General features: G+C 29.3%; 1 protein-coding gene and 1 long non-coding RNA gene across 2 annotated transcripts; one reads left to right on the forward strand and one right to left on the reverse strand.

Moving 5' to 3' along the window:
* Positions 1 to 651: 651 nt before the first annotated feature.
* Positions 652 to 9,481, reverse strand: CaBP1 (Protein disulfide-isomerase A6 homolog CaBP1). Its single transcript, XM_014430603.3, has 8 exons — positions 9,320 to 9,481; positions 8,538 to 8,731; positions 6,382 to 6,588; positions 6,136 to 6,306; positions 4,561 to 4,770; positions 4,168 to 4,325; positions 2,244 to 2,402; positions 652 to 1,216 (listed from the first exon to the last, which is right to left on the reverse strand). Exons 1-8 carry the CDS (start codon positions 9,339 to 9,341, stop codon positions 1,063 to 1,065), a joined length of 1,275 nt encoding a protein of 424 aa, XP_014286089.1. The 5' UTR covers positions 9,342 to 9,481; the 3' UTR covers positions 652 to 1,062.
* A 254-nt stretch (positions 9,482 to 9,735) lies between these two features.
* Positions 9,736 to 12,110, forward strand: LOC136795180 (uncharacterized). The gene is made up of 3 exons (XR_010842747.1): positions 9,736 to 9,878; positions 9,945 to 10,053; positions 11,973 to 12,110. It is a non-coding gene; the product is annotated as an uncharacterized lncRNA (long non-coding RNA).
* The last annotated feature ends 1,992 nt before the right edge of the window (positions 12,111 to 14,102 follow it).

A 14,102-nucleotide genomic window follows, 5' to 3' on the forward strand; every position in this document is an offset into this window, starting at 1 on the left:
TCATCTACCAGTAGAACAGATGTCATGTCTACCTATCAACAACTCTCATTTCAAAATACCCAAGCAAAGCTAAGAAGGGAATTTTGCAATATCCTTTATCAAGCCAATAAAATATAAATATTAAATTACAGGAGTGTAAGATGGTCCTAGACACAAAACATAAGGACATTATTTTCCAATAAGCCCATGTATCTAGAAAATGCTAACAGTGAAATTCATCAATACAACGATAAATGCAAAACAGGTGATGTACAAGATATACATATATTACCATTTAAGGAATAATTATTGTAGTGGCAAATACTGGGTGTCATAATAATATGCTTATCTAAACACCAACCACTAAATTCAATATCACCTAAATACACATTACTAAATGTGAGAATAACATCAAGTCACACATTAACATATGCGCTATGCCACAAATTTTAACATATTTTTTTCAATATAAAAGACATTTTAAATAGTTTCCAGGTTAAATTTATGAAAAAATGTATGTAGTGCAATTAAAAAATAGAGAAAAAATTAAGTATGTTCCAGTTTTCAAATAATCATTCAATATGATACATTACTAAAAACAATTTAAGTATTTTATTTATCAGTATTATTAAAAATTAGATTCAATCGCAATTTTTTTTTTTTAAATAAGGATTACATACACTTTCACTTTAACATGCATTGATCACATAAGGAAGATGAATAGTGGGATTAATTTGAAAAAAAAAAAATTTAATTCGAAGAAATTTCAATTTTTGAAAAAAAAATTTTTACAAATGAAGACAATAATTAAATGACAGTTCTACACGAAATAAATCAAATTAAAAATCGTTTTGGCACTAGATAGGAGAAAATAATTCTCAAATAAATTTCGGCATTGCTAAAGAAACCATTACATGAAAGATCACAAATCTTCTTGGACTAAGAACAAATAAAAAAACTAACACAGTATGTCTTATGTCTTTACAGTTTAGTCAGTCTTTAAGCTCACTCAGGGCATCTCAGACGAAAAAGGGGAAGGCAGGCATGGAACAGGGGACACGGTGCCTAATCTAAGATAATCCTTTATAGTTCATCATCCAAACGGACGTCAGAGAGATCAATGTCTTCATCTTGAGGTGGAACACCATCCTTGCCATCCCAACCTTCTGTTTCTACAACTGAAGGTAATGAAGAGCCTTTCACTGGGCCTGTGCTTCCTCGTCCATAAGAGAGATCCCTGAAAAAAGTAATACATTAAATAATTGTTATTTTAATAATAAAAAATAAATGTCTATCATGGGGATATTCACATGAAACTAGTATTATTCTAGGAATCCCAGCAGGAGATTTTGGGTAAGTTCTTTCAAGTTGGTTATTTATATGGGGGTACTTGTTATGAATTTCAACTTCATAATTTTTCCCAGAAATATAAATTTTTTTTTAAAAAAAAAGTTTGAAAAATTAATATATACTTTTTCCTACAATAGCATGAAAATCATGCATTTTTCAGTAACAACCAAGTTTTCCTTTTTATTTTCATGCTCAAAACTTGAAAAGCATGACATTAAAAAAATTCTTATATTCATTATATAGAGAAGGAAATTACGTATAATTTTGATTCTAAAGATTTTTATGTTCAGCCACTATATTTTGAATTGAGTCAAAATTACAGAATGTAGTTCAGTCAAATTGTTCATTTAAGTTTCTTAGTATGACCATAAGTAAAAATTTCAACTTAGTGATATTTATTTTTTCTACTGAGACCTCTTCATAGTCTCATCTCCCTTTATTCCCTCATTATGTTAATCATGCTCAATTCAAAACAAAGTTACTGAACAAAAAAATCATTAAAATAAAAATTGTTCATAATTTACTCTTCTTTAATTTATAATATAATATAAATATTTAGAATTTATTCCAATAAGACATAGTTTTCAAATTACAAGCAAAATGTGGAGGAAAATTATATGTTTTTATTTTTTATTTTTCTTAAGCTTCTGGAAAACAATCAATGTCAGGATCGAATATCGAGGATTCTCATTTGACTGAACCCATTAATTAAAAAACGAGCAGTTGCTCCTGAACAATGTCATAACAAAATACATATAGAGTAAACAATTTAGAAAATTTACTGTTCCTTAATTTGATATAGGGTGATATTTAAAAAAGGATGGGTTTCATGCTATTAATACTTTCAAAAAACCAAACAAATCAGTTACGACATATTATAGAATAAATTAATAATACAACAATCAAACTATTACCTTAAAAATTCATTAATTCCATCACTTGAAAAGGATCCACGTAGTATTGAATATTTCATCTTCTTTGCGTTAATAACGGCCATAGCTGGATAACCAAATCCTCCAATCTCTAATGCTTGCTCAAGGTCTGGTTGGGCCCCTGCCTCAGACCATACCCATCTAAAATAGAAGAAAACTAATCACTCAGAAGAAGTAGAATAAACTAATGATAATAAAAATAGATACCTGCACGCTTATTGTGCATGTAAGCATGTTACCATTTAGGTATAAAAATAAGTTTACGCTGTTTTTTATCAAAAATTCAAAATTTATTATGAAAGAAAGGTACATTACTTTTTATTCAAAGTATTGTCCATTACTAGCCAATATCTCTTTTCCATCTTTCTACAGCCTTTGAATAATTTTCATAACTGGAAGTACTTTTCAACTTTTAAGGCTATCAACAAATTGACACAATTTTTTGTATCTTCATATGAAGTAAAGCATTGCTCAGATAGATGAACAAATGATAATTGGAAGAGGCATTGTCTGGTGAAACTGATGGGATAGGATTTCCCAATTAAGTGATACCAAATAAGTTTTGACCAGCGCCTTATCATGCAGATGAGTATTATCAAGTAGAAGGATAATTCTTTTTTTTATCTGATCCCACCAAGTACACAGCATAAGTTTTTTCTTATTTTAAACGATTTTGAAACTGCTTGCTAAATCCACTTCTTATGAAAATGCAAGTTCTTTTTTTTTGGACCGAATCTTCCTCCCAATATTTTCAATACTGTGTCATTATACACTTTTGAAACCTGTCATAAGAACTTCTCTCACTTAAAGCAGTCAACTATATGCTTCTAAAAACAATCAAGCTGCAAATTTCTTCAAATTAACGAAGTAAATCAAAAGTTACCACAAATGACGCTTATTTCGCACATAACTTATGTTAAGTGCCACATTATAATTGATTAAAAAATTATGTGATGCTGATAAAGTTACTTCAAGGTTATGTCGTTACCAGATGCCAAAACTTAAGACATTATGTTTAACAGCTTATAATTTCAACTAAACCTTCTGATGGAGCCAACTTTTTTCAGATGGATACTTATTTGAACACCCATTATGAAGACAATTTAAAGTTGGATATAATTATCTTCAATGTTTGTAGCACATTTGGCTATGATGGGAGGCTATATTAATCCAGGATCCTTAATTATGGTTAATAGAATTTAATCAATGAGATGATGGAAAAAATGAAACATGTGATTGTTATTGCAATTTGACTCATATTTCAAGTCCTTGTGAGAGCTTTTAACATGGATATATCAGAAATGTTATTAATTGTCAATTAAAATAATATTTACACAGAATTCCTAATTTAAATGTATATTAAATAAAAGAAACATATTCATGAAATAAAATAAAAAATATATTGCTTTCTGTGAAATAAAAATAACTTGAATAAAATAAATGTTCTGTCAAATTTAAAGTTAGAAAATTAAAGTTCTTTGGATCCAACCTCTCAGTACCCCTTAGTAAATATAGAGGAGGTAATTGCTACTTCTAACAGAACACTGTGTGGAAATAAAACTTGAATTCACTTTTAACAACTCTATTTCCACCAAAAAACACTACTTTCCTAGCTTTATCTCCAGATGTGGTTTTACTTAAAGAACAAAGTATAACCACTAGCTCTTATAGAAATAAGTCGACAGATGTCATAAACATTTTTTCTTGTTAGAGAAAAAACTGCAGTTTGGACAAATGATGTTTTTGTTGAAGACCTTTTATTGCATGTTTTTAAAATACATGAATATAAAATCAAATAAAGAAAAAAAAAGCTAAGTAATAGCCTGAACAGACTACATTAAAAGAAATTTCATCTTATTTTAACTACCATTATTTAAGTTTAAGAACAAGAATGTTTTGAACTTACCCCCATAACTTTTGCTTAAATTTATCACCCATCTCTTTCAAAATGTTCAAATAACCATTCCTACAATCTGCTTGGCAGTCAAGAATGTGAGGAAGGACAGAAATGACACATAGAGGATGATCTTCACATGCTGTTTTCAAAGTGTTTTCATTTAAAATCTGTAAATTACACATAAACATGATTATTTAGTTATGCAAAAAATTATCACAAATAATGTAATTAATTAAAATAATAACATAATATTGTTATTTAAGTATTTAATTTTGTTTATAAACTACAAACTTTTAACTGAAAAAACTAAAATGTGGTACACTGATGATTTTAATAGCCATAGTTTTAGATGTTAATTATTTTACATCTATATAGAAAGTATATCTATGTAGAAAGTTGTACCTGCTTAATTTCTGGAGGCTCAATGTTTTCAGCAAGTTTCTCAAGAGCAAATGTAACAATGTCTGAACTTGTTCTGCCACCTTCGTAATTCTCAACAGCGGACCTGAACTTCTTACCTGGGGGAAAGTACTTAATTGTTGGGTAACCTTGGACATTGTATTCGCTTGCTTTACTCTGGTGAGCAGTAGCATCTAAAGCTCCAAGTTTGACCTGCAATAATCATAAAATAATGCAGTAAAATTTTACAATATGAGGTTCACAATATAAAATTTTCTTATCAGGAAAAAATCCCTTAACATAAAAAATAAAACAACTAATCTTAATTTTTAATGTTTGTTAACTCTTCAGCATAAAATACTGAAATAAATAAATTCTTAACCATAGAGCTATACGAAGCATTTCTGTAACTTGAAAGCAATTAAACAAAATTCAAGGCAGCAATAATACTTTTTCCTTTATAAATGGATTAATAATCTTAATCTTCATATTTAATTTAATTATTTAAAAACTTTGTGATGTACATAGGACAGCTGAAGGTGCTGCAGCACCATCTTTGAATAGCTCCAACTACAGCTCAAATGATTATCAAGCCTAAAACCAAATTGATAATGTGTGATAATAGATATGGATTTGTGAGTCTACTCTTGATAAGAAACTTGACAACTTAAAATATTTGATTTTTACAAATTGAGGGTAATACCACCCTAATGTAAAAGTCAAAATTGTTACAGAGTTCAATTTCCTGTGAAAATTAGCCTTAATAATTGAGAATCAGTAATCATATGAGTTTTGTCATCATAATTAGGATATATAAAGTATAATGACGGATTCTTATGGGAAATTGAATTCTCATATGTACTTGGCAGACTTTGGGGTTGTTATAATGATTCTGAAATATTTAGTTATTTAATGATGAAATTAATAAACAATTTAATTAGCAAACCATTACATAATTCACACCATTTTTGAATTTTGTCAACATATTTTTCCACCTTTTTTACCTCCCAACTTTTCCAGGTCTTGGCACTCAAGTTAATCAGGCCCAATAGTCTAGGAAAGAAGCTGAGGATGGATGATATTCTATTTTTAGATTCTACATATCTTGAACACATAAATAACCCAGAGCATCTTATAATACCGTACTAGAACGAATCTATGAAAATTTTATGATAAGTAAATCTTACTTTTTTTTTTTAATAATATCTTGTAAAAACAATACGAGTAACAAATAATATCTACTAGAAAAAAATATTGGATTAGGTCTCTAATTATGAAATAAATTTACAATAAAAACATGCTAAATGGCAGAATAAATATCTGTTGAAAAATCTTAGGGTAATAACCAATTACCCTTGAAGATTGTTAATATTATGAGATTACCCTGGTTATTACCTAATATTTTAATTAGGTAATAACCATGCTTCCCTTAGTAGAAATATTTCGAAGCAGTCAAGGACATGTATTAAACAAGAACTTTGGATATGATACATCACAAGTTCATATTTAATATTTTCATCTTTAAAATATTCAAAGATTTAATATCAATTGTGATATGAAAATTTCTTATCAGATTACCTTTCCCTTCAATTTTGTAGCAGCTTCAGCCCAATGAGGTGCAAGGTTTTTACAATGGCCACACCATGGTGCATAGAATTCCACTAACCAAATATCATCAGACTGCAAAACCAACTTATCAAAATTCGAGTCTGTCAGCTCGATAACATCATCTGGTGAACCTCCTGAGGACTGCAACCAAATATTAATCAACCTAATGGTTTTTCATGGAATAGAATTCTAAATCAGATATCACCATTCACATACCTTGCTTCCTCCCCCCAATTTTTCATTGATTTTCTTTTTAATTACATTTACAACGGCATCAGCTAGGCCCTGTGCTGTTCTAGGTCCATTGTAATCTTCAGTCTTTGACTGATAAATAATTTTAATAGTTGGAAATCCTCTGACTCCATACCTACCTGCAACACTTTTGTGGTCATCTGCGTTCACTGCTCCCACTTTAGCAACACCCTAGAAGGAATAAAATATGCTAATGAAAGTAAAAGATAATGTAATTATAAATATTAATATTAAAAAATCCTTTATAAAACCTACGACATTAAAGAATATTAATATTTGAATAAGTACAGATGGAATTATAATCAATTGTAATGACGATTACTCCAAAAATTGCATATTTCAAACATTTTGTAAACATTAAAAAATCAAGACCTAAATCTCAATGTTCTTTATTTGTTTGTTTCTATCTTAATAGTTAGATTGTTGTTAATGTAAATTGTTTCTATCTCTCTTCTCCCTACCCCTAGAAGAAGTAATTTGTAAACTGTTATATTGAACTATAAAAGGAACTATTTTCTGTATTTCTGATGTTTGATAAACATTTTTTGTTAGTCTAAGAGCCCAAGAGGAGAAAGAAAGCAGTTATATCATGCAGATTTTTGATACTGTAAAGAAAACTATAAACAGCTAAGAGTCAAAATTGATGACTCAGCCAACCATAGTTAGAAGGAATAGAAATTCGTGGCAGTTCTGAAGATACAAAAAATTCTTTCTCCTGAACTTAAATTTATTCCAGAAAAACCTAAATTTTTCACTAATTTTCATTCGGAGCTCCATATCCTAAAAACTACCTACAGAACTAAAAAAACTTCATACCAAATTATTTAAAAATGGAGTAAATTCTCAAAAATATGAACCATAATAGGGGTTACGTATGATATCTGTACGTCTAACAGTTCCTGAGAAATGATATTTCATAAACCAAACATTTTTTTAAAACATATATGTATATATAGTTGACCATAAAAATTGATATATTGATATGCGGTCAAAAGAGAAACAAAAATAGTTAACAACTATTTTTGTTTCTCTTTTGACCGCAACCCTGACCATCATCTTATATATTTTTTTAAAACATTGTGAAAACAACAATTAGTGAATTGATTTTGGCAAATATAAAAACTACTAAGTGTCATAAACTACTTTAAAGTACATATGATATATGAGAAGATGGTTGGGGAGGGGGCGCGGTCATAAATAATAAAAATAAGTTGAGAGAACTTATTTAATAGTGCCAACGTTGGCACTATTACATAAGTTCTCTCAACTTATTTGTGTTTTTTACTGACCGAACCCCCAACAATCTTCTCATCATATATATTATCTACAGTCAACCATCTTCTGATCATTACTTTATAGTACATTACACTAGATTTAATATGAGTGCTAATAGACATCTGTATGTCTAATGATTCCTAAATAAATATAGTAATTACAAAATAAATTCACTAACTAATGACTTTTCAATATGAAATGTTCCTTATAAAAAAGTTTATCTCGGGAAGTATTGAACACAAACAGCTCTATTACAGATTATATTTTAGCAAATTTACTCTACTTTAAATGATGTTCTTAGGTTTTTAAGTATTGAATGTAGTATTAAAGATATGGTGCTCCAAATGAAAAATTATTTTTTTTTACATTTTGAAATAGCAGTGATTTTTTATTCCCCCTAACTTTGGTTGGAAGACTATAATTATAAACTATAGGTAATAAAGTTTTCCTTACAATATCAAAAACTGGAGCAAAATCATTTTATTTTTTGATATTTCTCCAGAGCTCTTGTACTAATAACATTTTTCTTTATAGTAGGTATCTTAAGCAGAGGTTAAAAATTGTTCTTATCAAACTTAAGATGAGCTGAGTTATTTCCAATTATTGACTATTATTTCCAATCACTGGTAACAAGTACCTCTTAAAGGTTCTTTTATTTTCCATGAATTTCATACAGCATAACAATCGATAAGTTTTGGTATGCTCACAATCTCTAATTCCAAGTTAAAAAAAACAAAACAAACATTTAGATAAACATACTTTCAAACATAAAAATAACTCAAAATTGAAACTATTGGCAAACTAATAAAATTATGAAATAACAATTTCAGTGAACAAAACCTTACTTTCAATGCCGTAGCTGCTTTAGAATACTCAGACGCTAATTGTTGGCAGTGTCCACACCAAGGAGCAAAAAATTCCACAACCCATATTTCATCACTCTTGGTCACTAATTTATCAAAATTACTGTCATTCAACTCTACCACATCTGAGGTTGAAGAATAAAGAGAAAAAGCTTGAGATAAAATCCCAAACAAAACTGAAAAAAAAATCGAATTTTCCATGAATAACTACATAAAAATAGAAATAAATAGGGAGTTCGAATGTCTGATAAATAGGAACAATAAGTGTAACTCGCCCACTTAACTTACTGTAACTTTATTTTGACAAGACATTACAACATTCATTTTATTACAATGCAAATTTATTTTATAATTTTATAAACATGAAATAAATAAATATCCACATATCATGCAAATATTTTTTTTCAAGATTATAAAAAAATTGTAAAAATGTATTGGAGATAATTAATCTTTAAGACACCATCCATCACATATTCAACAACCACAATATTCCTATTGCTTTCAAACATCTTTGCACTAGTTATTTTAATAATCTTACATGTCTTATCAGGACAATTTAAAACCAATAATCATCAGTTAATATTGAAAATGGTAGTGAGGAATACATTAAAGGTTTTTAAATGACCTTCAATAACCATGAATTCTTTAAAATTAAATTAAAAAATGGAAATGAAGAAATCTACAGTATCAACAGAGACCATAAATTTAAAAAGTTTTATCAAAATAATAATTCGAATTCGAAGAAGGAACTTAAGTGTACTTACAAACACCGGTATACACGATCATCTCTAATCAGAGAATTATAAAACAATATAATACATCAATTATTTGTTAACAAATACCGCTATATGTCCAACACTACGACATTCAAAGCCGCATCTACAAATAACCTTTGACAAAGTTACTCAACTCCTGATAAACAGAACCTCACTAAGCTTCAAGATCGTGGTCCCTTCCTATTGGCCAATAAGCACACGTAGGTTGACAACCATCATAAGTACCCTTTTTAACTAATTTTTTATAGTATTAAATTCAATCCCTTAATTGCTTGTTTTTTTAGGGAGTAATTTTAGTTTATCTTAATGAGTAACGTTAATCAACAAATAAACTTCATTAATATATTCAAAAGGCAATGAAAAATAACTCAAAACAATTATAAAAAATAGAATTACAAATCATGTGAAAATCCAAGGCGGATAGTTCAAATACATTTTAATGTATTAAAAAAAATAACAAAACAAAAAATAAATCATAAATTGTCAACGGAACGTAGAAAGGAAGGAAAACATCTCTTTAACGATGATTTTAACAGTTCATAAATGTGTACGTTGAATATGATTCTTAAGGCGATCTTTTTTATTCTGTTTGATGGAAATCATTCTGTTTTAGCCACACGTTCCGGGAGAAGAAGAGTTGGACTGTCAACTGAGTTTGCAAGAAGGTTGGGCTGGAGAGCTTCAAGAAGACAGCCGCCTGAAAGCCTATAAAAGAATTCCAGGTATCAACACAAATTTGTTTTCTTCCGAATTCCTTCCTATGTTGTGATGCTCAATTATTGGACGCATCGTGTCTTCAAGTACGAGGTCTAAATGCTGTGTCGAACATTCTCTTTAAGCCACTCCAAAGTGGTGCCATGAACTTCGGTAAAATTTATTTCATTGGTATTCCGACAAAGAAGGAATTTCCAAGAATTCAGTATAGATGTATTTTTCTGTTCGAGAATTTCATTCAAATTTATAAATTTTAAGCACTTAATAATTTTATTACATTTATCATTTCTTCTAATGTAGAAAGATTGCACATGACATCACATGTGAATAAGAAGGAGTTCTTTACAAGTACATGTCGCCGAGTTAGTAGTGAAATGACAACTTGATCAGTTTTACTAACACAACTGATCGGACGATATGCCCAATACGATGAAATATAACACCTAAAAAAAAAAAAAGTGAAAATGCTCCTTATCACCCTCAGCGTAACAGATGTTAGCAACTCTTCGTTTTGTAATTCTACTTCTCCATTCTGTGCCCACGCGTGAAATCTCCAGCAATTATAACTGGCTTATGGCAACTGACCTCTAAGACAATCCGATCTAGCAAAGTCGCAGCAGTCTTCAATCCTGATGCTGGGTTAGCCGTAACAGCTAATATATACATGTCATTGATCTTGGGCTATACAAAGCCAATAACCAACTATTCGTGAACAAGCACATCGGTGTGCTTGTTCACGTATAGTTTGACAAAGATCTTGAGCAGCTTCACAATGGTGTGTTTGGTCAGTCTAACTCAAACACGTAAAGTCGTATGAAGCTGAAACTACATATTTAAGGCGGCTATACCATGGGATGGGGCATCGATAAAATAGACTTTTTGGAAGTGCCACTTTGTAAAATCGATTTTTCACATATTTTTTTTTCAATTTTCTCGAAAACGGTTTTAACGAATTTGATAAAATCAGATATGTCTCTTTACAATTAAATGGTATTTGATATTAGCTAGGTCTCATTGAAATAGTTTGGCAGGGTTTAGATGACGATTTTCCAAAATGGCTTCCTGTAAAGTTCCTTTTTTTATGTTTGATATAGTTAATCATTTCACTTGTTTGCAAGTTTTAAATTATGAAAGGATTTTATTATTAACTTAAGGAGATAGGAGGAAAATTTTTTTTTTTCAGTTTGAAAACACATTTCTGAAAACAAGGATAGCAGTACGGCTGTATTATATATCGTTGGAAAGCCAAAGACTTTAGACTTAGAAGAAATAATGAGTAGCATACAAAGTCGTAGAAAGTAATGGAAAGTGACGAAAAACGCATTAATAAAATGGCATTTGACATTGAACTGGCAGGGGCATGCGGGGTTAAATCTTCTCTTGCCACCTTAGTGATGAAATGGTTCTTTTTTTAAAAATTTACTAAACCTAGATAATATATAGGTTGAGTTAAATATATTATATTTGAGCCTTTCAGTTGTCAGGATGACTAAATATAAAATCATTGATGAAATTGTCAACATCGATTCAATAACAATTCAGTCTTAAACAAATGCTTTAGAGCAGGATATAAATTTTATTAAACTGTTATATTTCTGCCATACTTTTGCAATGAGAAATATTATTCAAAAAGTACTGTTATGAAAACTGTTAAAATTAGTTAATCTGTCAATTGAAAGGCTCATTTGGAAAATTAATACAAAAAGGTCACAATGAATAATTTAGATCTGTTCTGTTTTGAAATATGTGAAAATTAATTTCAACTCAAAGTAGATTAGAAAGTGTAAGTTGTGTGATGCATGGACCACACCATATTTTTACTACTTAGCATTGTGCATTGTGCTCATACTTTACTTAATGCGATTGTTAATGTTATTTTAAAAGTAAATTACAAACTTCCATGTATCAATCAATACTGGTTTTGCAGGCTGGAAATTTTTCCATCCCTTTAATAATGAAGACCGTTTTGAATATGCAAGTGAGGAATTTTGTGGAAGCCTACCTATAGTACACTATTCCACCCCTCGCTGGATTTTTACGAATAATTGGATTTATGTATTCCCCATATTCGAGCCTTTTGTACCCTTTAAATGATGTTGATCCGAATAAAGACAATTTATGAAAAAAAAAAAAAAAGTGTACTAAATTAACTAGTTTTAATATGCAGGTAAGTTAAGGTATAATGGTACTTGATATTTGCCTTAATTCCTATCTAATAAAAAAAATAAAACTAACACAGCAGCAGTTAAATGTTGCTAACCATTTATTTTAGCTATGTTGCCAAAATTTAATAACTATTAGAACTACCTCTGATTGTTTTTCCTTACAACCACTTATAAGTGAAGTGTTTATGGACAATCCAGGAAAACAATATTATTCCCAGAGATTAAAACAGAAAAATGAAAAACAAATGTGAGCAATGGCTAATCCTTGTAAATAAAAATTTTAATTTATTGCAATTAAATAACTCCTAAAATAAAATTTGGAACAAGTTTGAATTCATCTACATTACCAGATTTTTTCCATTCTTAGTCATTAACACTCAGTAAATTATATTGGTTTACAAATAGGCTATAAAAAATCCCACTCTCACCTGAACAAATAAAAAAAAATCTCTAATTTTTGAGATTACATAAACAGTGAGTATTCAACTGATACTATTAGCAAGTTTAAAAAAATAGAAATTAGTTTTTTAAAAGCCACTTAAAAAAATATGTAAATTTTAAATCTTTATTTACATCAGTACCGAATAATACAAAATCGTATTACATAAAAAAAAAAATTAGAAAATAGTATTTTCAAGAAAGACAAAAATCAAAGCATCAAAACCGTATAAAAGGCATGATTTACACATGATATACAGTCCTCGAGTACGATAAATGTTAAAACTGAATCCATTAGTCAGTTCGATGTTATTATTATTCGATATTATTATGCTATCGTATTGTTACTTATTTAAAACAGTTTGTTAATATTATTTCTTTTAGATTCAAAGACCAAAACAGACAGCTAAAAAATAAAATATTCTAGGACACTTTATATTTCAGTATGAAACCTGCCACACTAGATTTATTTTTCTGTTCTATCCTTCATACATCTAACCAATCTGTGCTAAAAAAAAAAAAGAAGCATATTCAACAAAATAATCAATTATTTTATATAAGTGTAGGATAAAAAAAAAATTTTTTCCTCGATGCCACTTATTGTTTTGTATTGATAATGCAGTAAAACCTACAAAGGTTTCTTTTATAATTTAAGAAATAAATCACAAATAATGTTCATGTGTAACAGAACGGTGAATATTGCACCTAGAAACTAATAAGTCTGTTTTGATAACACAAATTAACCTTGAGTACAGGAGAGAGAGCTAGGTCATAGTGCTAGGAGATCTTGATGAAGTAGTTAGTTTCCTGGGACAGAATCCTTTTCTAGCCTCTCACAGTTCACTTTTACTGTGGAACAAATTATTTGTTTATTCCACTGTATATTTACTAAACAGAACCAAAAAATTATATGAAATCACTTACCCAAAAACAACTAATAATTAAACTGAATATGCGAGAATACTAAAGATAAAACACATACATGACATTGTAAAAGTCGAGTATAGAATAAATAACTTGGGTGAAAAACAGAAAAGGATTGACCCAAAGGTATATGACAAGCGTTTGACAGCTAATTATCTGATTTCAGTTTATAGAAGCTTAGTGATGAGCTTCTATAAACTGAAATCAGACAATATATATATTATAAATTATAATGTTTCTCTACTATAGCAATACAGAACAAGACCATCTTATTTTTCAAGTATGTAATTTTATAGTGACCAACCATTTCTTCTACAAAGTTTGCTAGCCTTTTCTCTATTAACTTGCACCACATATCAAAAATGTCTGCCAACATGTGACCACTCAATCACCAACCTGGACCATAAAGTGTCTTCAATTATTTTGTTTTCTAACATTTAGTGTGCTTGAACTAAAACTGTAGAACACTTAATAAATGCACAGGTAGATTCAATTAGAGATAGCTGTACAAAATATATAAACCCTCTAAT

The sequence above is a fragment of the Halyomorpha halys genome, unplaced genomic scaffold (genome assembly GCF_000696795.3).
Source record: "Halyomorpha halys isolate HHAL.00 unplaced genomic scaffold, Hhal_1.1 Scaffold901.1, whole genome shotgun sequence".
Taxonomy (NCBI): Eukaryota; Metazoa; Arthropoda; class Insecta; order Hemiptera; family Pentatomidae; genus Halyomorpha; species Halyomorpha halys.